This window comes from Eufriesea mexicana, unplaced genomic scaffold (genome assembly GCF_001483705.2).
Source record: "Eufriesea mexicana isolate 0111107269 unplaced genomic scaffold, ASM148370v2 scaffold5064, whole genome shotgun sequence".
Lineage (NCBI taxonomy): Eukaryota > Metazoa > Arthropoda > Insecta > Hymenoptera > Apidae > Eufriesea > Eufriesea mexicana.
In genome coordinates this window covers 222,428-249,449 of record NW_016913009.1, presented here as the reverse complement: position 1 = coordinate 249,449, position 27,022 = coordinate 222,428, and the positions used below count along the sequence as shown (strand labels likewise).

The 27,022-nt window shown below is 34.1% G+C and overlaps 1 protein-coding gene across 5 annotated transcripts in view; it reads right to left on the bottom strand.

The window, feature by feature from the left end:
• Positions 1-1,403: 1,403 nt before the first annotated feature.
• ATP8B (ATPase phospholipid transporting 8B) overlaps positions 1,404-27,022 on the bottom strand; it is a 62,662-nt gene continuing 37,043 nt past the window's right edge. For 2 of the 5 annotated variants that reach the window (XM_017906194.1, XM_017906193.1), the window contains exons 2-15: positions 23,380-24,251; positions 8,677-8,735; positions 8,360-8,572; positions 8,065-8,270; positions 7,748-7,903; positions 7,024-7,666; positions 6,201-6,377; positions 4,937-5,678; positions 4,620-4,812; positions 3,183-3,334; positions 2,760-3,112; positions 2,288-2,513; positions 1,976-2,211; positions 1,404-1,886 (exon numbers count right to left, since the gene is read on the bottom strand). In XM_017906194.1, coding sequence (XP_017761683.1) covers positions 1,470-1,886; positions 1,976-2,211; positions 2,288-2,513; positions 2,760-3,112; positions 3,183-3,334; positions 4,620-4,812; positions 4,937-5,678; positions 6,201-6,377; positions 7,024-7,666; positions 7,748-7,903; positions 8,065-8,270; positions 8,360-8,572; positions 8,677-8,735; positions 23,380-23,413 — 3,807 coding nt within the window. In that variant the 5' untranslated portion in view covers positions 23,414-24,251 and the 3' untranslated portion in view covers positions 1,404-1,469. The remainder of the gene's footprint in view (positions 1,887-1,975; positions 2,212-2,287; positions 2,514-2,759; positions 3,113-3,182; positions 3,335-4,619; positions 4,813-4,936; positions 5,679-6,200; positions 6,378-7,023; positions 7,667-7,747; positions 7,904-8,064; positions 8,271-8,359; positions 8,573-8,676; positions 8,736-23,379; positions 24,252-27,022) is intronic. The other 3 variants (XM_017906196.1, XM_017906195.1, XM_017906197.1) reach the window with 3 other exon arrangements.

Here is a 27,022-nt window from a genome sequence, read left to right as displayed (position 1 = left end):
ATATATATATATATATATATATATACACATATCTTTAAAATATTTACAGTCAATGTTATGATACAGTAATTTTAATTGTTTCTTGTATTCATATTTTATAAAGGCAATTATCATAACTATAATTCTTATGTGATATATGTATTGTGTAAACATGTTTTATGTTCATACTAGGACAATATATAATACAGGTAGGGATATTATATGATTTTTGACACCTCTACACATATGTACACAGGGAGTGTCATGATCATATAAATCATAATTTATCCTATTATTGTGTTATATCTTTATGATAATCTTTAAATAAAACATATTTGTTTAGAAGAAAGTTTCAATTGTTTATAAGAATTCTCATTGACATGTTAGATTTGGAAGTATATTTTTAAAAATATTCCAAATATAACATGCAAGATGACACTGATCTATTACTATTGTAGATCTTATTAAATTAACATCTTTAATCAGACAACACATTAGTAAATAACAGAAAACTTATTAATGTCAATCAAAGCCTGAACCAATACCATAAATAGCAAATATATATAATAGCAGTTTTTATGTCATAACAGTCTCAAAAATTTTGTAACTCTTTTTTCTTAGTATACAAAACAAAAACTGTATAATCATAAATTAACCTGTGCTTTTTTCTAAATGTGCACTGTTTAAAATTTAACAGAAGTCATTATTATAGCTCGATGATTTCTTTCAATTTGAGATCTTTTTTATTCCAGACTCTTAATAATATAAACTTTATGTAATATTAGAATATTACATGTAATCTCATGTAACAAATTAGAATAATTTCATAAATATATCATTTTTATACAAGCAAAAAATAGTAATTTGTGAAAGAACTGCTATTTAATTTTATTTCTACTTCAGAAAACTCAATCTTAAAATTTCCTCTTGAGTAAATATATATGTATAAAAAAAAATATATAAATTAAAAAATTTACAAACATGCATTCAAAAATATATTCGTGTTTAAAAATTTTCGTAAGAGTCTAGAATAATGATCGATATAAAAGATACATTGTATTAAAATGATTTTTAATTAACAATAATTTTTGGTGAAAAAAAAAGATGATAATCTTTAGTAGATACTAGTATGTAAAATTTCTTATGCAAACGATAACAATACTTTATTGTCATATGAAATTCGATTACGTAAATTTTTTAAGCACTGATACAAAAAGTTGAATCTAATAAACTAGCAAATATTTTTTTAGTTGTTGCAATATACATAAATACATAATTTCTGTGTGTTATATGTAGTAAGAACAAATCGCAGATACAATGAGACTTCATGACCTAATATTGTATTTAGAAAATTCAACTGGTTCTAAATTAAAAAAATTCATTTGTTAATATTTTAATCGCTTTTTCATATTAATGTTGCTATGCAATTTTGCAAATCATTCATCTCAAGTTTAATAGATAGTGGAAAGACTTACAATACAATGTCCAAATTATAAATTAATAGTATCCAATGTGTGCGAATTTTTTGATGCATTGTCCTTTGGTGACGTAGTGGCAACACTAACTTGTTTGCTGGTATTGTTCGTAAATGGCATTGCAAATTTAAAATCTGCACCATTCGGTAATTTTCGCATAATTTTGCCAGATGTAATAAGTTTACCAAAACCTTCTTGATGTGCGAAAGCGTATCCTGAACGAAGTGATCTTCGTGTCCGTCTCGTAGACGGTGTACGAAGTATGTCTTGACTTTGGCGAGAGCGAAGTTGTGCCAACCTTTGTTTAAGTCTAACTCTGTCAGACAATGTTGGCCTAACATCTATGAAGAAGAATCTCCACGATAGTACAGGTATTACTAATATGATACACGAAATGACTGCCGTGAACCAAAACGTTGCTTCAGACATTGCCTAAAATTGGGTGCCTAAGCATTAATATTGTGTCTAATTTTTGTGTTTTATTTATATTATTACAATATTATTGCGGCAAGATAACATACCATTGTAAGACTGCCAACATAACTACCACCTATGACAAAGTTATAGAAATAATCTAAAACAAAATACCAAATGAGCGAGCCCCAAACCATAATATGATTAACAATCGTCCAATATGATGTATCAAGGGCTATTTGGACAGTCACAACTATGACTAATATAGTTGCAACAACACTTCCCAGTAACATATGATCAGAAAGTACATGGCCCTTTGGTGATACTCCATCCTTATATGTTCCTAAAAATAAATTAGTACAATTTTAATTTTTGTATGTTTTAGTTGTGATACATGCAAAATGATTACTAAAGCTTACCATATGGAACTAAAAATAATACACAACTAGCAAAAAACCCATGTATGGCACTCCAGCAAAATTCCTTCTTATTAAAAAGTAAATTTTGTAATCCGGGTGCATAAAGTTTTGGGTACATTAAACTATGTTTATCATTAACATCTTGATCAAATATACCAACTGCCATTACGGGTAATGACGTATAAAAGAGATTATACACAGAAATATACATAGGATCAAATACCGTCTGCAAAAAATATACATTTATAAGACTATGTAAGAAATTTATTCTTAAATTAAAGTTTTATTATAAATATTTGAAAATCAGAATCAATCGAAAGTCCGTTCCTTTCTACAATATTTAACTTTGGAACCAATTGCTCAACAAAGAAATTTTGTACATCACATTCGCCTTAGTTTCATCACTTTATAACAATATAGCATATGTCGTTAAATAAAGGTAATAAATAATACTAATAATATAAATGCATACCTGTGCGCTAAATCCACAGAAAAAGGCAAACCAAATGTGGCATAATGTAAACGCAAAATTCTTGTAAAAAAAATATCTAAGAAATTTACTCATTCTATAATATGACCATCTGCCATGAACAAGAAGTAATCTTTCCAAAAATCTAAATTGTCCTATCGAATAATCAGATGCTAGAACAGCTTGCAATCCCTCTTGCCCGCTGATACCAACGCCTATATGAGCTGTTTTTATCATTGAAACATCATTAGCCCCATCACCAATTGCCAAAGTTACAGCATTTTTATTTTTCTTTATCAATTCGACTACCATTGCTTTCTGTAAAGGAGTCACGCGACAGCATATTACAGCTTTACCTGGAAATTTATAATATATGACGTTAAATAATTATTCGCACAAAAATAAAAATTTATAAATGAAACTTACATCGGCTTGATACTTCAAGAAAAAGTTGCTCGAGTTGTGGATGTAATGCATGAACTAAGGAATGTCCATTAATAACTACCGCAAATCCCGTTGCTTGTTCCATTTCATGTTCATCTTGTTCATCTCTGCTAGGATTGTATTCAGTATCACTGCTACATATGGGAAACATAATGTTCAAATAAAACAAACTGATTTTAGAATAAAATATGACATATATTAACAATACTTTCTTAAAGTCAAGTATTATTTCTTTCAAAGTTAATAAATTTTGATTGGACTTAACCAATAATAAAATGCAATATTGAATTACTTGCTGAGGAAAAGAAAGGTAATTTAATTTGTCTCATTGAATAAAAAGATGATGCGCATTAATCAGAAACAATACACACAGTGCACTGTATCATGAACTACTAATATAATAAAGTGACATAAGCAATATATATTTTGTGTTGTAGTTGTTATAATTATTATCATTTTTATTATTGTTGTTGTTGTTATTATTATTATTACTAAGATTAATTTTAAGCATACAGAAAGAGAAGGAGTGAGTTTCAAGCACATGATAATTATCATTATTCATTTCGACTAATTAATGTTAATACATATCATAGAATATTGAGAAAGAATAAAAACAAAAATTATAGTATTTAAAAAAAAAATACAATACATAATCTTAGAATACTGAAAAGATGTAAAACAAAAATTATAGTATTTAAGAAAATAATACAATACATAATCACAGGATATTGAGAAAGCATAAAATAAAAATTGTAGTTCTTGAGAAGAAATACTAATACCTAATTTACTATGTACTAAAATATCTACATTATAAATAAAATGATCAATAAGTACAAGATCAATATCCTTTCAATAATAACAAAAAAAAGCTTGAATAAGAAAATAATTAATATCACATAGAATTTTGTATATGTATAAATATTTTAAAACTTGCATGCAAATATGTATTTAACTATTTATAGTTGAGTATCTTATAAAAACTTACTTGAATTTAAATATGATAAAATTTATATTGTTGCATATATATAATATTAAAGTAAAATAACGTATTGGTGCAGTTTAACTTATCAATATCTTTGTAATATCATAATCATTGCATGCTAAAATATATTTAAATTCATCAATACTTGTTAATGGGAATATTATTGAAATTGCAAAGTTCGTGATCAACAATTTTTTATAAAACAATATGGTGTTTGAACTTCGAATCTCATTACCTTAACTTAATGTTGAAGGTAAAAAATCTGAATTTGAAATATTTTGAAATTCTTAGGCATAACCAAACGAAGAAAGCATTACACAGAACATGATGCCACATTCAATATGAAAGAGAAACTTTTAAAATAAATGCGTTAATTAGTCAGATTGAGGTATGGAAAAGGTTAATGATTGGTACTCCGTCTCTTTCATGTGCCTGACCTTTCCTTGTCCCACCTGAATGTGACAACGGAGAGAGTTGGCCGATTTTGATGACCAGAGGTTGTTTTAATGGTTTCCAGGTATCGCGATAACTGATTTTCAACACCATCATAAGTAGTGGAATCTACTATAAAAACATCTGTAAGATCATCTGTCAGCAATTGGCAGGAATAGCCAATATTGATAGCTGTTTCTGTATAAAGAATAAAACAACATAAATATCTATTTACATCTTAAGCTGTACATATTGTTTAATTATATATGTATAGCTTATTTATATTATATACAACTTTAAAAAATGAAGTGTACGTCTCTACCTTGTTTGTCACCAGTTAATACCCAAATCTTGATACCAGCCAGAGCTAAATTAGCAATAGTCTGAGGTACACCATCTTGCAATTTATCTTCAATAGCAGTAGCGCCTAATAATGTCATATCTTTTTCTATTTCTTCATAAATTGCATCCAATTTATCATCCCTATTTTCTTGACTCATGGCAGCTTCTTGATGACGTTGCTTCCAGTCATTGAAAAATTGTTCATCTAAATCTCTGACTGAAAGGCACAATGTCCTTAAACCTTCACCCGCGAATTTATTAAGATGATCCAATGTTTTCGTCATGATATCTTCACTTCCCTTTTTTAACCGTTCATAAATAACGTTATCCGCTCCTTTACAATATAACCTAAGGTGCCCATCCTTCCTCAAAATTACTGACATTCTCTTCCTAACATTATTAAAGTCCAAAATGCAAAGTAACTCATATATTTCACGTTTCCCCATAACTTCGATTGTTATACTATTTGGAGACCTTTCTTTGAATACGAAACCAAAATTTCTAGCTGCGGATACAAGGGCTGCCTCATCTGGTGATTGTGCTTGATACTCCAATTTGCCGTTTTTTTCTTCCGGCATAACAGTATGACAAAGTGCCAACAATCGAAAGAAACTATGAACATCTTCATTATTCCTTCTTACAGCTTCGAGCAATGCAGAATCATAAAACTTGAATTCCGGCTCATAATCCTTGTTGAATGAGAAATCCAGTGGTGGTGTAGTCTGCAAATGTATATTAAATTACATTTAGAAACAATTTTTTATATTATGTTATGTGTTAGTATGATACACGAGAGATAGTATGTGAAAATGGAAGTACTAGAAATTAAAGTAAATACCTTGCCTCCATATAAATAGATTTGTTGTAAGTCAGCAGGCACATATGAGATGTTATAATTTTATAATTCCTTTAAAGCATTGTGAAAATTAGTGTTGAAGGTTTAAGCAATTTAGGAGTACTAAAATCTATGTGTAAACAAAAGTAAAGTACTATGCAGCATGCATCTAATATATTGTACAATGTAGACAACAATTAAAAAGCAACAGTTACTAATCATTATATATTCGTATACCCAAAACATTTGTTAAACTTTGTATATTTGATACTCCCTCATAAAATGTACAATAACAGGTTTTTAAATATAATAGCATACAAATAGGACAAGAGCAGAAAAAGACAGGTTGAGTAGTGCATAAAACTTTTTTTGTTTGTGAAAGAGGTGTGTTAATTATTAACATGCGTACAGAAAGTTTATGTGGAACCATCGGACTGCCATTGGTGCCTGGCTCTCCAATTATATTGGATATCCTATCCACCTGTTCCAGTAGACGTACGTTTGGACCAGTTATAGATGTATAAACTTGAACAAATTCTTGTCCATTTTTCCATCGCATCGTAGGTGTTCGGGCAGCTTTGTCCGTCTACATGCAGCACACACATGCTAAGTGATGTACATGAAAACTTATGCAAAATATGGCCAAACTGTGAAATGATTCTATTGTTTACATTTTGTTACCAAGAAGAAATGACTAAATTTTATTTATTGACAATTATGTTACTACGTGAAGTAAATAAAATTCCCATTTTTACTGAAATTTTAAATACTATATTACTTCATTAAAATTTGAATTTACAATGTTGAAATTTTTGAACCATCATATTCTTTCTTGATGACAAATATGAAATGTATGAAGCTGATGTGTGGATATTTTTATGCTAAATGATTTAAATTTATTAAATATAATTATTCGTGATTTAAAAATACAACAAATACTTAATATTCAAACAAAAATATTTTTTGAAAAAGAAACTTGTCATTCCAAATCAGTAAATTATCTGTATTTCTTAATGTAAAACGTATACATGATGGAAAAACTCAAAACAACATCGATGCAATGAAAGTTAGAAGTCATAGTATGTTTCGTTGCAATAACAAAAATTTACGTGTACAAAATATTAAAAACAAAAAAGAGCTATAAATTTCATAATACAACAAACAAGCTGATAATAACGTACCCCATCATCCGCATCGAGTCTGGTTATGGATATAGAGATAAACAGACTCACCTCACTTAAATCGACGACTTCGCCGGTAACTTCGTCGATAACATCCCCGTAAGATTTTCCTGCCACAGAACACTTATTAAAAGTCATGATATTCTGTGTCAATGTTCCGGTTTTGTCGGAAAATATATATTCTATTTGTCCCAACTCTTCATTTAATGTAGTAGTCCTTGCTTTAGCGTGTGTGTTCGTAGGCGCATGGTACATCTCTTCATCCCAGTTGATCAAAAACGATTGAACGAATCTGATAACTTCTACACTCACGTATAAACTGATTGGGACCACTGTGTTCAATACGATAGCATAAGAAAAGAACACAAGTAGAGCGATCACTGTAGCACCTCCCATAGGCTCGCTAGGCACCAACGAGTCCCAAGGTAGATACACTTGAAAATAACGACCGACAAGACTCTCCCAAATACCACAGCCAATCATACAGAACAAACACATAGAAAGTAAAAAGAACACTATCCCGATGATGAGAAGATTCAGCAGTCTATCTATAGAAGTCCTCTTAAATTTGGTCTTCCCTGAGTTTTGCATCAATTTGGTATCCTTGCCTGCAAAGATGACCACACCATAGCACCATTGCGTGTTTCGGAGCACGCAACCTCGTAATATAATTTTGTCGTTGTCCAATGGATATCTGTAATATATTATACATGAAACAGTATTATTCCTGTGTGATTTTGTATACAGAGAAAATGAAGAAAAGGCAGATACTTACTTTCGTCCTTTCCACGTAAGAGTACCATCAAATTTATTTAACAAATTATTAGGAGTTTCGCAAACAATTTCTCCATCAAATTGACCAATCAATTCGTGATTATCCATCATTTCGGCAGTTTCAGCTAAACACTGCCGACACTTCAAATTCGTTTCCCTAAAACATTCAAATGCATTATCATTTTCTTATTGCTATTTTTTCTCCCTTCCAACATGGAACAGGTGTATTGCATTTATGATTTCGAGGGCGAGTTTACCGCACTAAAAAATTTCCCAGCTTTACAATTAATAAATATACGCAAACGGTATATTACTAACCCATCTAATTCTGCGGTTTCAATATAACAAAGACCATTTGGCTCACTAGTAGATAAAAGAAGCACGTCGGCTGCAACGAATTGATCATTTTCCATTCTAATTACATCACCTACTTGCACTTGCGACCATTTCTCCTCTCGGAGACTAGTGCCTCGCAACGTTTGAGATTTTCGATTGTTCACTTGCGAGTCACTGTTGTGCCGTTGCTAAAAAAGAAATTGAATGTTCTTAAAGCTCTACATATGTGTTTTATACTATATTTATAAAAGTAATTTCGCTATTTTTCCACACTTACAAAATCATCGTAGGCATCTTTGACGGCAGTGAGCATGAGCACCCCTATAAGGGGTATGGCTGTAGTGATGGGGGTCAAGGAGGAGATAGCGGGGATCATCTGAAGCACCAGCAGACATAGGAAGTAAAAGTTAGCGAGCCGCTGAAATTGCTCGAACAAATTTAACGGTAGGAACGTCAGAACCGAATACTTGGACGTCTTGATGTAGTTGTTCTGGAAGAAAAAAATGAAACGCGTCTCGTCATTATTAATGCCTCTACTTCGGGCTTTAATTATTGCATGGAAAAAGGAATTACAAGATCGTATCTCGATCTTACCGCATAATTAAACTGTGAGTTGAACTCGCGATTATTGGCGCGAATTCTCCTCTCCGTTTCTGAAAAAGAAGAAAAAACGGTATTGAATTACGATAATTGTAAGATCATCAAATTACACGTGAATCTTTCTATAAAAATACTCAATGATTCTCATTAAACGGTATTCTCTGCTATTTTCTTCTTGTATTACTTTAAGCACCTAAATCTGCTTTCTTTTCGTTACAAAATTTTACAATCACCAATTTATGTCGTTTGCTGACGCTAATAATTAATCAGCTTATAATTTGTTACTGAAACGAAAGTAGAATATACTTATAAAAGTCACCAAAAGTAATGGATAAGAGATCAGTGATAACGAGTAATAATAACTGAAGAAAGTTATTAATGAAACTTGTTAATAATAAATTGGCAAAAAAGATTTCATTAAATCGTGATATAACTTAGACATGTACATTGTTTTATTGCCCGCAGCACATAAATTCAGCGAGAAGAAAAAGGAAGGAAATCGAATACAATGGTTTAATAGAAGGAAATAAATAAAACGTGCAAATTTCAATCCCTTATAAATATTTCAGTAACGTAATGCGGAAAAGCAAGATTAAAATGATAAAAACGGAATTTACGATACTGAAACACTGCTGCGATAATTTTGTTGCCTAACTGCTGTTTATATTTATATCAAGAAGTCGAATAATTAACGAAATAGGAAGTTCGGGTCGCACATACGTGCAATTAAAATTAAATACACGAATCGCTGAATCGAAACCATTAACACGAATTCATTTGTCCTACACATACGAGACACGGTCAAGTACATTACGTATCGCAGATTGCATTTTCCAAACAAAAAATTGATTACAAGATTACGTAGGAACAACAGGGTTGAGTAACATGTAACAGTTTTTACCCGACATCCATACATCAGCGTAAGAGTTTCATCAAAATGTATGCTAAAATGTACAAATGTTGTTCCTTTGTTCCGTAACCCACGCAATCTTATTATATTACTACGAAATTACAATAGGAAATATCCAATACAAAGGTACAGATCAAATACAATTTGTAATTAAATGATAATTTAAACAAATTCTTGGAAATATCGTAAGACACTTTATACAAAATATTGTTTCGTATTTCAGATTATAAAATTTAATATCTAGAATAAATCTCTTGTCGGAGATTTCAAAGATAAATAGTGTCGTTTATGGAAAATAATTTCGACATTTTGTTACATTTCGTTAACGCTGTATTTTATCAAAAGTGTAAGAACATGTTGATACTGCATCTAGACCACTATATTATTGCTGCATTAATATTTAATCAACGTGTATATTTTGTCCTACTTTTATTACAAATATTTTACAATACTGTTCACTAATTTTTTTTTTTTTTTAGAGAGAGAGAGAGAGAGAGAGAGATAACAGGATTACGCTTCTTCTTCTTTTTACTCTTTTTAAATTTCCACGATACAGATTTTCGATACTAATAGTCTGAAATATTCCGGGAAAACTTAATTATATTGGCGAAATTTCAAAAATATAAAAAAAATGAGTGATACCGAATAAAATGTTTGTGGAATGTATGCATTATTTTACTCTACGTTTTACTGCAGTCACAATAACGACCTCATTCTACCAATTACATAACACGTACATTTCACTCTGCCATAAAAAGAAAAAAATCTTTAAATCCTCAGCTACCCGCATTCTCAATATTCATAATGTGAATACTGAACTGGTAGTGTGATCTAAAAAAAGAAAAAGAAAAGAAAATAATGATATTATACCAAAAATAATCAAAGTGAAAATGTAGAGTGCTATTTTTTAATACGAGGCTTTGTTACGAAGTGTATTGATATTGAAAATTCATCGAATATCTTTATATAAGTCTTGTACGTTGAACATAATTATATCGACGAAAGAAACAAGTTATTTTTAATAGTTTTTATACCAATAAAAAAGCAGCTCTTGAGGAAGAGCATTTTTATTTTATTGTTCACCCTTATTATTGTTTAATATCGTAAACAGGAACGGCAATATAAGTAGTGCAGAGCGATGTCCATTAGACCGAGGCACCAGTGAGGTCACGCTTAAGTGCACGCGTACTTGAATGAATCTTCAGCATCGATTTACTCGAAAGCAGAACTTCGTATAAAAGAGAATGTCATTCTACATTTTCAACTTATTTTTTCGAATTAGCATTAATTCGATGACGTTATACAGCATGGACCAATTAAAATTTTAACCTTAAAAAATAAACACCATTAAATAATTTTTCAAATTTCATATAAAGGGATCGTACCATATGGTCGCAATCACTTTTTCGCAAACGGAATGGCTTGCACATATCAAACGTCTAATCCAAAGATTTCTCTTACATAATGTCGAAAATATTTAAGGTGAAATTTCTAGTTCTCCCTCCATACCTTCGTAGCTATTCGATAAGAGCAGCCATAAAATTTACATAATCTTTGAAACCATTTTCCAAAAGTGCCTAAAATCAAATTTCAGTCCAAATAGTATAAAATTTCCAACAGACACATACCGATTTGAAACTGGATGATAAAAAGGAAATTCAAAGACATTTCTGATCCTTAAAAAATAAAAAAAGCTCATGTAAACAATCTTCCATCATGTATCTAATCTAATGCTGTCCACAGGTGGCGCCTCTTACGCAGCTCTTTCCCCCACCACGAGAAAAAGACGGTTCAGAAAGGGAACTGATCTAACGCGATTTCCATCTTTTTCTATCTCGATCTTAAAGCAGGAGGTAGTACGCGAGAGTGGGGGAAGGCCGCTTTATTCTCAAATAGGACTTATACAGCACTGATATAACCAGTTGTATTTTTCTCTTCCATTCAGGAACAATGTGGCACCAAATGTGGACAATAAAAATTCGCAAGGGTAAACTCACCGCTGGAAAAAAAGGAAGTGCTACGGCCTATGCACTCGGTCGCAGGTGGCGAATTTGGTGGCGCCAAGGATGAAGAAGACGCAGCCGTAGCCGAGCGGTACCTAGTGCCTTTCCAGATTACCAGCTTGCCTAGTACGGTGAGCAACGATTCCCGAAGGGTGTTGTGTCTGCTCGCGCCACCTAAGCTACTGGATGAGTCTCTTTTAGAGCATTCACCGACCGCTTCGACTTCGTCCAAAGACGATGGCAAATTCACCACCGAGTGCACTCGCTGGCTATCCGTGGGTACTTCCTGCGGCAGCTGCTGTAGCTGTAACTGCTGTTTCTTCCTCGTTTTCCGACGTTTCTTCTTCTTCTGCCGAGCACCAGAGTTCTCCTCGTCGTTACACACTGACGCGGCGGTCGTCGATCCTTTCCGGCTATCTTCCGCGTCCGATTTTGTCGCCGTGCACGCCACCGAGACTTTGTCGGCCTCGTCGCAGTCCTTCACCTTGATTGTCACACGACAGCATTGCGTTACAGGCTTCGCGATGGAGACGTATAACGATTGGTCGAGGACACGCCGTTTGGCACGACTGATACACCTTTTTCGTGGCTCCCTATATGTGCTTTCGTGGCATTTTTTCTTCTTTCAACTCTTCTCTTTTTCCATTTTTGCTTTTCTCTTTTTATACTTTCTGCTACTTCATATGCTTACATGCATGGTTAATATGATCATGTTTGTTTTACAGATTTGGATGTAAGCTTAGGGTTAACTTGGTATATTTGTTATGAGTACAGCCTGTTTAATAATGCCTTATTTTGGAAGGTATATGTTAGGCTGCTATTTAAGATTCAATGTTAGCAAATAAACCATTCTAATAGTAGTTAATAGCTGATTTTGGTGTATGTAGATACTAAATATATTATAAGATGGAAAGACGCAATTAGCTGGGTACACTGATAAATATCCTGTTTAAATTCCACCTATACGTTTCAAGCCTATTCCTTCCTTTCCCAGTTGAAAAATGCAGTTCAAAAAAAGATCCTTGTTAAGATGTTCACAAATTTGAACTCGGTTAAAATATAAGATGTCATATTCGGTTGGTAAAACGAGGAAATGGTTAAGCGTCGAGTAAAAGTGGAGGAGGTATAATTATAGATCATGAATATTCATCGCTCGGTGTTCAACCAGTTTATATCTTCGAACGATTAGAAGAATCGGAATTCTTTGACTAACCAGCCATTCGAAAAATCTGCTCTCCGTTGGAAGGGTCGAATCGGTAAGCAAGAGGGATACGATAGGGATTTAAATAGACTTAAACAAGAGTAATCGAACGGTATTCGGGATGAATCATTAATGGTAGCGATTTCTATTTTCCCCTGATGTTTACCCAGCTTCAGGGAGAAAGGAAAACAAGCTGACGATGCACAGACTACCAGAAAGATCTATTCTGTTGCCGAGTGCAAAGAGGGTTTAGCGTTCCCTAAACGCGTCTTTTCGAATTCGTTTTCTCGACCCGGTCCAGACAAAAGGTCGATTTAAATTCGCATTGTTGCATCGCAAGTACTATCTCGGGAGTTTGATGAAATCTCTAAAGATGAAGGAAATAATGTACCAAATTTCATAGTCATTCGTTCGGAGGACAAAGCATGGAAACTAATACGTATGGTTGGGAGCATATATACGAAAGATCGAGGGTTAACGTAGCTTTTTCGTAAGAAAAGTAAAAATTGGGGAGAAATTTTAAAAAACGAAACGAAAGTGTTATGCTAGAGAAATATTAGAAACTTTTTTATATGAACTTTCAAAAGTGCGCCAAAATATCGAGGTTTTATCAAAAAATGGATCTTTTAACACGATGCAATTATAGTTTAACCGATAATAGCGTGATGGAGACTTTTCGAGCAAAAACAATCCAAGAAGGAACATGTGGGATCGGTCTGAATCGAACAAGTCCGTATTCGTGGAATACATGTCCATTCCACGTGCAAGAAATTATCGATTGCTTTCCACTTTCCGTATAGTAGTCTCTGACCAGTACTGGTATACGTTCATACGTCGTTCGTGCAACGGGTATAGAAAAATGATTAAATATCATCGATGCTCCAGAAAGCGTCGTATTTGAGAACTGGTTCAAAAGTGCGGGATAGTAGAATGGCTGGTCGCGTGCGAAAATGTGTCATGGACAGCGTGTGATACAAGTCGACAGACTTTTCCGGCGTCTGCAATAAAGCCGCGATACGCAGATGACCGTAAAGTTGAGTGGCTATAACGGATCTTTATTGTGTTACACAGATCCGTTTGAGTCGCCGTGCTTAACGCCATTTATCGAGGATTATTATACTCTATTAGGATAACGTATTTCATACGTTCTTCGGACGTCTTTTTATTCCTTCTGTAATCTCTGTTTAAAACGATCAAAGGATCGGATTTCAAGACATTTTTTGGATAATTCTTTGTGTTTTGAAGACATTGAAGAGTGTTATGGAAGCTAAAAAAAAATAAATAAATTGTAATTTGTATAATTGTGTAAATACAGAGCAAGTAGAAACTTTGTAAGATTCTTTTAAGAAATTGAAGAAAATTTATGTCAATATTAATTGAAATTAAGATTGTTTAACTACTTATGAGATTCGTTACCTTAATGATAATTGATGTTGATTAATAATCTAGATTTTGTGGAAATTGAAAATTAACTGGGATCGTTTACCAGGTTTCAAGCTCGAGTAACGAGATCAATATGTTCAAATTTAAAGATGTGTATAGTTCTCGTTTGAGAGAGTGGTTACTGTCTTTCATTCTACAGTTATACTGTGTGGTTTCATTTGAATCTATCTAAACTGCACATTAAATAATCGTTAGTTAGGTATATTTAACATAGCAAATATTACAGCTCAATTGACATAGTAATATTTCCGGTTTAGCATATACAAACATGTAAATACAAATATGTAAAATCAGGCAAATGAATCAAAATAACGAATCAATTATTTGCAATAACGTAAAATTATGTATGATTATCTTTCATGTTATTTGCACTGATAGAAATAAATGTACGATCACTGTACATGAATGTAATATCAAATTCTCAATAATTAGTAGCGGTTAATCTATTAAAACATTATGAGCTTAAACAGTAAATTTAACTGTTATTAAAAATTATAATAAATTTCCTGTACCATTCACTTGTACCATCCATCAGCTTATAATGATTAAAAAATTTGTTTGAGGTATGCTTGACCTGTCTCTGAATAAACTTTAAGACTGGCTCATAATTCCTCAATTATTTTTACTCTTGCAAGGTTGTAAATGTGCTACACGTAATAGTGGTACTTACGTGCAACATGATTAGTTCTTGCATGAAAAATCGATAGAAAATGGTGGAGAAAGTTATAAACGAAGGAGCAAAGTTTGAAGACCTCAAACCGAGATTCGAACCGACGACCTCCGGTCTACTGAACTAATGCCCTACCGATTCACCTATTACTTACTCCGTTATATACCTTTTCACAATTTGCAAATATACCATCATAAGAGAATCCTACTTGTTTATAAATTCCTTCCATTTGCTACTTCTTTTTCATTAGAACTATTTATATAGTCCCTACTGATTCTATAATATATATTCTATTTCTTTTACTTAGACTACTGTTAAATTTAGAAAATTATTCGATACCGCGTAAGGATTCCTCTAGCGCAGCAATTTGTACCTTCGTTAATCGGATTCCGACGATTACCTTGAACGTTCTATGTGCAGTTGGCGTGCACGGTCACACTGACATATTTATTGGTTAACTTATTAGGGCTGCGTAAAACAAATCTGACTACTGCGTTAATAATTTATATTTACCTAAAACACCGTTTATATTTACCTAAAAAATAACAAATACAGGCAGTTCGATTAAAAAGAAACACAGCGTACTTTGTTAAAATTTCTAACTATTTTCTGTGCTCATATTATAAATATATAGCTTAATTATTAAAGATTATTAAAGAAACAATTCCAGGAATTACCTGCTTAATAAAAATCATTCAATTTTCACCTCCAAAACTTATATAATTTTAATAGAAAAATAATGAAGCGACTACTTCTGAATAATTTCTCCATATATCAAAGTAAAAACAGATTTTAGGTATGAAACTATTTACGCTAGAATGGCTTTTAATCGAAGTGGTTCGTATACCGTCTGCATACCACTGTACAATTTATGTACTTATACGTATTTCCATTTTCCTGTTTTAATTATGTCTAATGTCCTGGTTTTGAACTTTATCCTGATGGTAATTTTTATATTAATACTTTTAATGTTTGAAATAAATAGTTTGAACGAATGACTTTGGAACTTATACTGCAGTGCTACATGCATTTCCTCCTTTCATTCGTCATTGGTAGTAGGATTTGCATAAACTTATAAGATACCTTATTTTCTTTTCTGTATTTTTTGCCTGAAGTTGGTAAACGAGACGAATGTTCGCTCGCGTTATGTGTTAAATACACAAACATCGGTAAGACGACGTAAATTTATGGGACTTTAATATCGAGATGCGTAAACACTTACTCGTGCACACGGAATAGTACAGAGACACTGTGCAATGCTTACATTTCAAAGTCCAATCAAATTTGTGATACACCTCGAGATTCTAGAACATTGAATGAAATGAACAATTTTATTGCCGTTTAAAGAATTATTTTATAGAATAAAAATATGAATACGACCTTTTAGAGATACATGAAAGGAACTCGATCATTTCTCTAATTTTTAGGAGTATCTTAGTGCATGTAGGGAACCACGTAAGAAGTGCACTAATCGTCAAACGGCACACAAGAGCCAGCGAACGGAAATCCAGTGAAGATGTTCAAAAAAACATACAAGCTTTTAACGACCAAGAAAAGTTTTAAATATTTGTTAAATATTACATTTTTATTCATTTATCAATTGGTAGAAACATATCTAAATTTAAAAAATTGTACGAGGTTATAATGTAAAGATATGCGATACAACCGAAACGTACGTTATTACGTTAACAGAAAAATAATCTACCTCGTTATCCTTGAATAACATTTTTTAATATTATTTTTAATATTCAATAGATATACGTAAGCAGTTAAGCCTTAACTGAAAAAAATGGGATATTTAAATCGTGATATTTAGATCGTATATTTAAAAAAAGAGGTTATAAAGGAATGATCGTTTCATTGTATTACCAAGGACAAGCATATGCTCTACTAGCGTCCTCACACTAATTAGTTTTGACTTCAGGCAAGTCCCTGTATTTTTGACGAAGTCACCGCGCGACTTCCGTTCGTCGTGTCCTCGAGAGGATTGGAGGACTCACCTCGAAGACCTCGAGTTCCAGCGTGTCAACCTCGACGCTCATCGTCTATCCTACGCAAACTATAAACCTTGTATAAGGCCAACCTCTTCTTCCTCGTGGCACTTTAGCCGTGCCAACGAGACGATGTCCGCCTCGCCTCTTACATATTTCCACCTGGGTCCCTCCTCTTCTTCGTCCTCGCGAATCATTGCAGGTGCAGGGCGGATTAGCCCGTTAACTGTACCTTCGTTAAATCACGATGTCTGTTTACATTTTGATTCCTATTAATCATCCGGTAGTCATGTCTTTTAATCGGCATTTTTCTTCAAGCCATACCATATACTCATTTCTTGCAAAAATCTCACTGTTTCCAACATACAACTCTCGGATGAAATAGCATCGACAATTCGATTGTTTTATTTCACGTGTCTTTTACTTTTGCTCGATGCCATTGATTAGTCCACGAAAAATCGACTGAATTCGTCAAAACCGTTATTTACGGGGCCAGAGCGTGTTTGCACGCTTCTATATTCTCCTACTGAAGTGAGGAATACGAGATTCGTATTTAACGTTCGTGTCACGTGACAGTATCGATACAGCGTTCTCGAGACGAAACTCGAAACATTTGAGATCGTTGAAAGGGGGCACTGTAAGAAGGCGCGACTTTCAATAGCTGCCAGTTGGTCGCGCAGGCTTCCTACGTAGTTCAAGGGTTTTTCTGCAAAGAAATCGTTTGTGTCACCTGATCCTGCGTGCATATACAAGGATTCGTTTACCGTTATGTTTGCTGCTTGTAAGATGTCATTGCCATCGGAATATAGGGAAATTAGGAAACAATTTTTAGTCTTCGGAAAATATTAATACTAAAATTGAATCGTCTAATTGTTTGTTACATATCGACGAACATCGGTAAAAAATATATCCTTATTTTTGCTTAAAAGACATGAACGTTATTAACATATTGACCTACGTTAAATTATTTTACTTTTATTCCAGGTTAGAAATAAAGTGGAATATAAAAACTACCCGATGTATTCTGTTACGAGAGGTTCTTGGAAAATTTAGGTTAGGGCGAAATCATTTCATTTGCATTTCATATAATGTCGAACATATTTAACATACATTTTAACGTTGCAAAACATGACATTTGGTTAATTAGTAGGGAACAAACATCACAAATATCTCTAGAGGTTACTCCTCGATTAAATCGTTAACGTCATATAGAAAATGAATGGGAACGCAGATACTGGGTGTATATGAAGGTGTTACGTTGCTTGTATGCGGTTACGTATAAATTTTGTACTTGTTGCATGACATGTGGGAACACAGCTCAGTTATAGGAGATCGATATACATATTTAATTTATTTTTGGAAAATTTCAGAGATCATATTTTTACGACATAATAATTACAGAAATTTATTTTAGAACACCTGAATTCCAATAATAATATTCCAAGAAACTCAATGACAAAACGAGTGCATACTAATAAGGAAAACTGTTAGTATCCAGTAAAAAGAATGATTATGCGAATGATGTGAAGAATAAATTAAGAGTATGGAGGAAAACCGAGGTATATCGTAAAATGACTATATCCTTTCCGAATAATATTACGTTCACATATGAATTTTACAGATAATTCCGATGACATAAAAGGTTATGGTAAGCCACGACGAATATCGAAATACGTGTCTGCTACTGTCTGAAAAATAAAATTTCCCATGTCAAAAAGGACAGAAGGAAAAGAGAAGAAGACTCGATTTAACAATGCCTCTCATTGGTAGAGGGAGCATGCGACAAATATGAATCCTTTGAAAGTGATGTTTTCTACGCTTGTCCTTGATTCCATATACACGGATGATGTCAGCGTGTTTGACGAGGCCGCTTTGGGCGTCTAAGAACGAAAATATCCGACGTGTGTACCTCCTTAAAATATTGGCGGTTCTCGGTCTGTCTTTATCTATAGACCGGTCGAGATTCCCAGGGAATCCATGACGAAGAAGACTAAGACCGTTTTACTAGCCGATCTCCTAAGACGCGAGCTACGATAATGGCTCTTACGTAAGGTGTCAGTGGCTCTCAACCTGCGGGAATCATGCTGACGTTTTCGCGGAAATTGCTTTTGTGGTACGAACACAGACTGATACTTAAATATTGTAAACACACGAAATTCACTCTGTGTAGTTGCATCGTGAAACTATTTTGGCGTGCGTGCGCGACGCCACGAACTTTACCGAACTATAAATCGTAAGTGCGCGCGCATGTATGTACGGAGACGCACGTTCGTATTCAGTCGTGTCTTGGTATCTTTCGAAGGCTTTCAACCGGATCAATTATAAGATTTCTTAATGTGATTTTATGCCACGTCATTTCTTGATACTAACGATCACTGATTGTCCTCGAAATTCTTTTTCTAATACCGGACATGCTCGATATTTTGGTTCATATGAAGCCGAAGCGCATAACCTAACAATCTTAATATTGTTGATGCACGAGTTAACGTATAATTGATTGTTCTACCGTCTTTAATCGTTCCTTTACTTGTTTACATATGCGCACGAGACAGCACAAGATGGATAACTATTTTTTTTATTCTTTTACTTCTTACGTGGCACGTGTTACAAGCTAGCAAATATTTCTAGAACGTTCCGTTCCGTTATTAACACATATATAACACAAAGCTTTGTAATTTTACTTTACCGATGGAACGATAGGTTAGAATTTATTCGTGATAGAAAACATAGTGCAGGTAAGTCTGTGGAAATTGTCAAAATTACCGAACTCGAAACTCTAACGCTAATCCTAAAACAAACTACCGCAACATGGCTGAAACTTGCAATGAGATTCTTTATAATTCGCTTTAGTACAGTTCACTTGAAATTTGCCTGAAAATACAGCCTCACGCCATTCCAATGATAATGGAAAAGCTAGGAGAGATCTCGTTTCCACGCCCTTCTTCTATTACGTTATTTCACTTCAGAAATAAACCGGAGTTCGAGAAGACTCTCGGCAGATTGTAAATTGGTTCTTGAAAAATGAGAAATCATGTCGACACCAAACGTGAACCAGTTATGCTAAAACATAAAATAATAATAATTATCTCGATTCTATTTGTTAAATAAAAATTATACATATAGAAAAAGCATTTAATTTATACATTTTTTTGATCACGAAGGATTAATAACACCTGTTATTTACCAGCCATTGAGATTTTTCCAGCGTGTATAATTGTTATGTAATTCACGTTTCACGCTACACGTAAGATAACGGCGTTAAAGATCATTGCAGTGTTACAGCAAATATCATTTGCAAACTTTTTACGTGTTACCTTACGAGCAGCCGATTTAAAATCCAATAACTGGCGCTGATCCAGCTAGTCTGAGTTACCGATATTAACGAGAAAATATCCGTTTAATTGCATCTTCGCGGTTGCCGAGTATAAAGATTTCGATGCTTATTTTTTCCATTGCAGATAGTCAGAAAAAAGAAGCAGACAAAAATTTTTCCACCTGCAGCAAGCAGAAACAACAGACGTTAATGAGAATAGGAACCTGTAGACATTGCGTCGTGTTTGGAAAGTCTCAAAGATGTACGCGACGGAAAATAAAAGAGGTCACACTTCCAATGACAAACATAAGACGAGTACACTATGCATTTTGTCTGTTCGTACAGGAGAGAAATTTTAACGAAATTTAGTGTGCACGCTGTTACAGGCGCTATTACTTAGAGTGTAACCAGTTTAGCGAGTTTTGAGATAAGAAACTGCATGAAGACATAGAAAGTACGAATGAGACCTAGGTGTTATAATTCTTCGAAATTATGCCGCATTAACCTCGCCACACCATTTATAGTTCGATTTTCTTGTCCGATTTATCATATCAGATCTATGTTAAATTATCAAAATATCAATTAAATATCAAATTTGAGAAAATAAAAAAAATAAAAAAGTATGAGAGTAAAATATTTTTATAATACTCCAGAAGTTTCATCGAATGATATATTTGAAAAAAAATGTTTAATTCTGCGATATTTTTGTATTTAGTTATGTATTCAAATATTCAAATAGCTTTTCTCACCAGTCTATCATAGAATGTAGCGATCGATTATCATTCGTGCTACTTTATTTATTATTGCGAATCTATTCGTTTATGAAAATGGATACGCAAGGTAAATTAATAATATTGGTCAAAATATTTATTTTCCGTGACGACTCTTACGTTCGCGGCGTTCCACTTCGATATTTCCAGGCTACGATAGATATGACGGTTTCCTAGGGCTAAATGCTTCGTAATGACTCAATTTCTTGAAATTCGCGCAGGAGGAACGATTACTAAACAATTAAGAACATAATTCATAATATTAAAACGAGAAGATCCTTGTTAAATTTATAAATATCGTAAACTATGATTACAATGTATAAATATAAAATATACGTTTATGAATATAATGCTTCAATATTTCGGAAATAATTTTGTTTATCTAAATAAAGTTTCATATTCTTACATTTTTATCGAGGTCATAGTTTCAACACGTTGTGGAGAATAATAAGGTAAGAATATCACCCACAATCATCGACACCGACCGCAAGCAAGTCATTTAAGGCTAGATTTACATTTGCTTAGGAAATTGCTAAATGGGCGCCGTCACTGGCGTCAAAGGTGCTCGAGCGATCCTGAGTGTTCGTTACACCCATTTCATTTCTTTTGTATTACACCATCAATAAAATGCTAAAATAGATGGGCAACTAACCTCGTTTGAAAAGAATTTAATAACGCGCGTCTGACCATGTTCTAAATGCACGACTATAGACAATAAATAGACAGCCATTCTAGTGAATATCATCGTCTATGTAAAAAGTAATTCCTATTCACATGAAAAAAGACGACACAAAAAAATATATATCTATTAATAAGCCTGACAATCGTAACGAGTAAGCGAAAGATACCATGTAGGCACTTAACATCTATCGAGTAATGTTCCAACATGTATTCATGCAAACGTATGTATTTATCAGATGCCTTCTATCGTTGATCACTCGGACCGATTACCGGCACTACATTTGATAACAAAATGTCATCGACATATAACGTTTGATCGTATCGATTCCTGGTTGTTTCGTTGATTCCGTGGAATAAAAAATAGTTTACGAAATACGCAGCAATAATGTTTCCTAATTTCTCTTTTTGACATTAGCAGCATACGATCGTTTCTACAGCAGCATATGACCTTCGTTTTCTTTCTAAGAGAATCAGGTTACCTCGTTGTTTTCGCAGTTAGTGCAAGGGTACAGGCGGTCGAAGCGCCCGCGTCGACGAGGGCGACGTCGTTATAACGATCGTCGTTGATGAGAGAACATATCGAGGCCGTTTAACGTAAATTTTATAACCAGGCTGCGTTCACTTAATTTACGCACAGAAAAACGTACCAAACGCTTCCACGATAATCAATAGTTCGATAAAGATGCTTCCTTCGAACTACAGGAAGGAACCAACCACATAGAAATCTACACTAGAATGTCGCACAATGTCGACGATGACAGCAACGAACAGATTGAGATACACGACACTGACACTCTGGTCCTTTTACAATTTCCACGGTAAACCGATCAACCGGTGCGTGTTGGGCGGGCACCATCTATCGTTTCGACGATTGTCGAACATCGGCACCGGCATTCTATGTTTTCTGCCACTGTCAGCACTGTCGTCATCATAACCATTATCTTCGACACCTCTGAACACGAATTACATATACCGTTTACGGATTACCGATCACGAAATATAGGGATTAAAGTTACACGTCGCACATCGCGTATATATCACGTTTCTCACGCACTGCACGAGGGTGCCGTTGCACGACGGCGTGCTTTGCACTTCGAACAGTACAACGAAGACCCGAGTCGTCGAACGAGGTATTGTTCGTCGATGATCGTCGAGAGACTTCAAGGCGTCGTCCCTTGACGGCGCCACAAGTCACCTCGCTGGTGGTGCCATGAAATTCCAAGGCAACAACCACCGCGTGTCGCCGGGAAACATCCACCGCTTGGGGGTAAAGTGGATTGCTACGTTAGCGATTGCCAAAACAAGTAAACCGTTGGAATTGACCCAAACCAGCGGTTTAAACGTGGAACAGCAGAAATTCGTGTCACAATGTTTTCATTTGCCGCTGTGTTTTAGATATCGAATGCACTTCGTAGATGGAGTTATTAATCAATTGGTGGATATTAAACGACCATAAAACGGCAATACGAAAATCTTATCGATAATAAAGTGCATAGCATTCGTCGTTAGCGGTTATAATCAAAATGTAAGTACTTTTCATTAATGTATTAAGAACCAGACATATTTATATAGGAATACTGTTTAATTTGAGAATCATCGATCAAGTGTGTATACGGAGCTGTTCGAAATAACATCACACCCATGAGTATCAAGAATTATTTAAGTTTTTCATTTATCATGAGTACATAGTAAACAATTTAATAACTTTAACTCACCTTGCATAGGACGCGTGGCAGCACTGCGCGACATTGTTTGCGTGGTCTGTTAGGCTGCAGTTCGGAGTTAGGCGCTTTTGGACGGAGTCCGTAGATATGTTTCGCACGAAAGGTAACGCCTGTTAAAAGTACTTTCTCGGCTCGAAGACGCTTCGCGACTGGTATTGTAAAAAATGCATCAAACTTATGGCACGATCGCCGTGGTGTAAAAACGAGGGTAAAAAATGACCTCCTATCTCTGTTTAACGAGAGTAATATCGTTGCGAATGCTGTTACATTGGTTCTCGTTCCTGAAGCCGTCGTTCTCGAAATGATTGTCCTTGCCCATGGACCCCAGGAACGATAATGATTTTTCGATTTTAGGATTGATACTCGTCTGTCCTTCGCCGGGATATTCAACTTTAAATAAACAGGTTGATTATTGTTATCGAGGATGTGGAAATAGAGATTCGGCAATTGTTCCAATTTACGGCGAAAAAGACGAGAGAAATTGAGGCACGTGTAAGATAAAGATGACGCGTAGGCGGTCGCTTCCGTCGTACGACAAGCATCAAGTGACGGATGTCTCGATATTCGACGAGAACGTTGAGGACGATGCAGGACAAAAAACGGTGCCCTTACGTTCAGGTCGGATATTCTGCGGCTAAATAATGGTGACAGGATATCCGGTGTGGGGGGTACGGGGGGTCCTTTGGGGGTGGCGTCCATGTGGGGTGGATGGTCACCTCCTTTCTTTCCTCTCTCCTATGACCCACCTCCTCCTCCAGGACCTCCTCGTCAGGGTGCCCCAGCTTTTGGTGTCCGAGAACACCCTTCCTGCTCGTCGCCAAGTCTCACTTACCCCCTCCCACACTGAACTTTGTAAACACACGCTGAAACAAAAAATGGTAAATCCTCAATTAGCATATCGGTATTTTTTAATAATACAATTTTACTATTTTTATATACAAACTATTCTGGTGGCGATAAATCTGATATAGAACGCCGTCTTCGTTTTTTTCTTGCTATTCCATATATTTATGAAATGGAAAATATATATTGAAAAATATGTACTTTTTATTTTTAGGATGAATAATATGGCGAAATAAACATGTGCACACACTGATAAAGCACGATATATAACAAATCATCAATGACAAGCCTTGAGCAACTGATTTGTTTAGGACAAAGAAAACAGCAGTTTGCAATCAGATAATATTGTTGTGTGGTGTACAATGATTCTTGTGTTGTCTTTGTTATTAAATATGACATTGGAAATGTTTGAATAAATCGATCTCAAAGTGGTATGTATTAAACGCTCTTATCATGGAATCTTTTTCGTACAATGTTCTACGCTGTTCAACTGAACACAATTATAAATACTTCATTGGTATATTTTGCAATGTGTGATAAGATCATATTGTATACAAGTTCTCTTTCCACGAATAATTTTGATCTATCTTGACAATATATAATTCACTTCTCTCGATTCTATTTCATTCCAATTGTGTCGAAGTAAAAAAAATTATACTAATTGTAAGTAAAGAACGTACAATTATTAAATTTACCACTAATTCACTTTGTCGTGTTACATTTCAGGGAAAGAAAATTAATGACATTAAGAAAATGCTTAATTATACCTGCCAAAGCAAATAATATGCAGTTAATGTCACTCTCATTATCGTCAATACACTTTTTATGCAACCACGCAATTCGTGCAGCATGTGGGATATGAAGGACAACGGGTCAGAACTACAAACAACTGATCCATAAGAACCAACGAGCTTAGCGGTCAATCGAAGCAAAGTCGCGATGTTCACAATCTTATTCCATATGCATGTATCCTTGATGCTAACAGCAAAGTTTTTTTTATATCTGACGTGTCCATACCTACAGAAGAACCACATTAATAAGGCCGGAAACTTTTTTCGCGTATAAGTTTTATTTGAAATAGCCACGAAATGCGCTTATAACTCGTAGCTTCTTGAACAATGTCTTACGATCTCCTATCTGTTGAACGCATGTTCGATGACGCGCGAAATTTAAGATGTTAAGAAAGTTTCAAAGCGTGAAAAAGTTACATTGTAATATTCAATACCACTAAGTCTAGACAGTGCTAAATTCTTCATAATCCCATTTCCTTTCTACAAAGTTGTTTCGCCCGATATCGAACCGAACAACGCGTGCACGTTTCCTTGAACATCATTCCGTTCCTCGGTAAATATCATAGGTCACTGGTGATTCATCGGGAGTATCGGTTGATTGGAATCAACGCGTTGAATAGCATAATAACTAGTAGGATTACGGTAATCTTTGGGCATAAGTTGAAATTCGAGATTCAGAGGCGAATCATTGTAAGAAGTAAATGTATACCATCTAACTAGCGGTACAACGAAGCTTGAAATTGATATAACTTAGTTCGATAGCTAACTATAGTTTAATAAATCAATCGTCTGCTAAACTTATCAGTAACTCTAGTATCTTGAAATACTCCTATTACTAGAAAACCATTGATACTTGTACACTACATTTTTGGAACATTATAGAAGTAAAAGATATAAACAATAATAAAAAGTAAGTTTTTTAAAGCTATTGTAAAGGGTAATAGGTCAGGTAAAGGTTACACCAGTGAGTTCCAAGACAAGGATTTCATAACAAAATTTCTCACATTTATATTTAACATATATTGCAATTTTCATTATTTTGATTATTACAAAGGCAGGATTTAAGTGTAATATGAAAATTATGACTTTTTAATCGCAATGACGGAAAAACTGTGTTCAAGATCTTGGAAATGAAAGCATATTTTTTTTCTTTTTGTGTGTATAGCAGTTTTGAAAATGTAATACAAAAGGTTCATAAAACAAATTATTTTTTGTAGGCGTCGAGAAATCATATATCCACGTGCTGACACACTGATGCATACATAATAGACAGCAGAGTCTCTTTCAGAGCTTGCACTATGTTCTAAAGATTGTAATGATAGAGGACTTGACCACTGTATATTTCCCACAATTTTCCAACACATTTTCAGGTAACAGTGACACTAAATTCTTATTGCCAATTTGATCTTACTAGTACACAGAGCACTTCCTTAGAGTAATTTAAAGATTGTACACGTCATAAATAAGGCAAAAGGAATCAATAAAACAAGATTATGATAAATAAGTAAAGGAATTCTAAAAATAAAACGGGTTCTACTGAATTCTAAATATCTTGAGTGTGGCGCAAAGGTAATGCATAATTAATTTCTTGTTGTTAGTTTCTTTGTCACTATTTTTAACGAAATGTAAGATGTTTGACAAATATTATTTTCAGTGAATTAAATATTAAAGAGCATAGAATCGACGAACTAATGGACAAGTATGAGAACTGTGAAGTACAAAATAATCGACGTATTACTGCTCACATGAGACTTTTAATACTCATCACGACAACATACAAAAGTTCTAATTATCAACATAAAATTATTGTGTTGTAAAATGTATGAATTTTGGGAAAGCAAAGGAATACACCTAAATTCGAAAGTAGATCGCATAGAGACTAATGTTGTTTCACGATCAAGATTGAAGTTGATGTAGGTAGATGAAGTAATAGAGATATTTGCAATCTGAAATTGCAAGGCACAATTATATGGCACTAAATATTAATGATAAAAAAATGT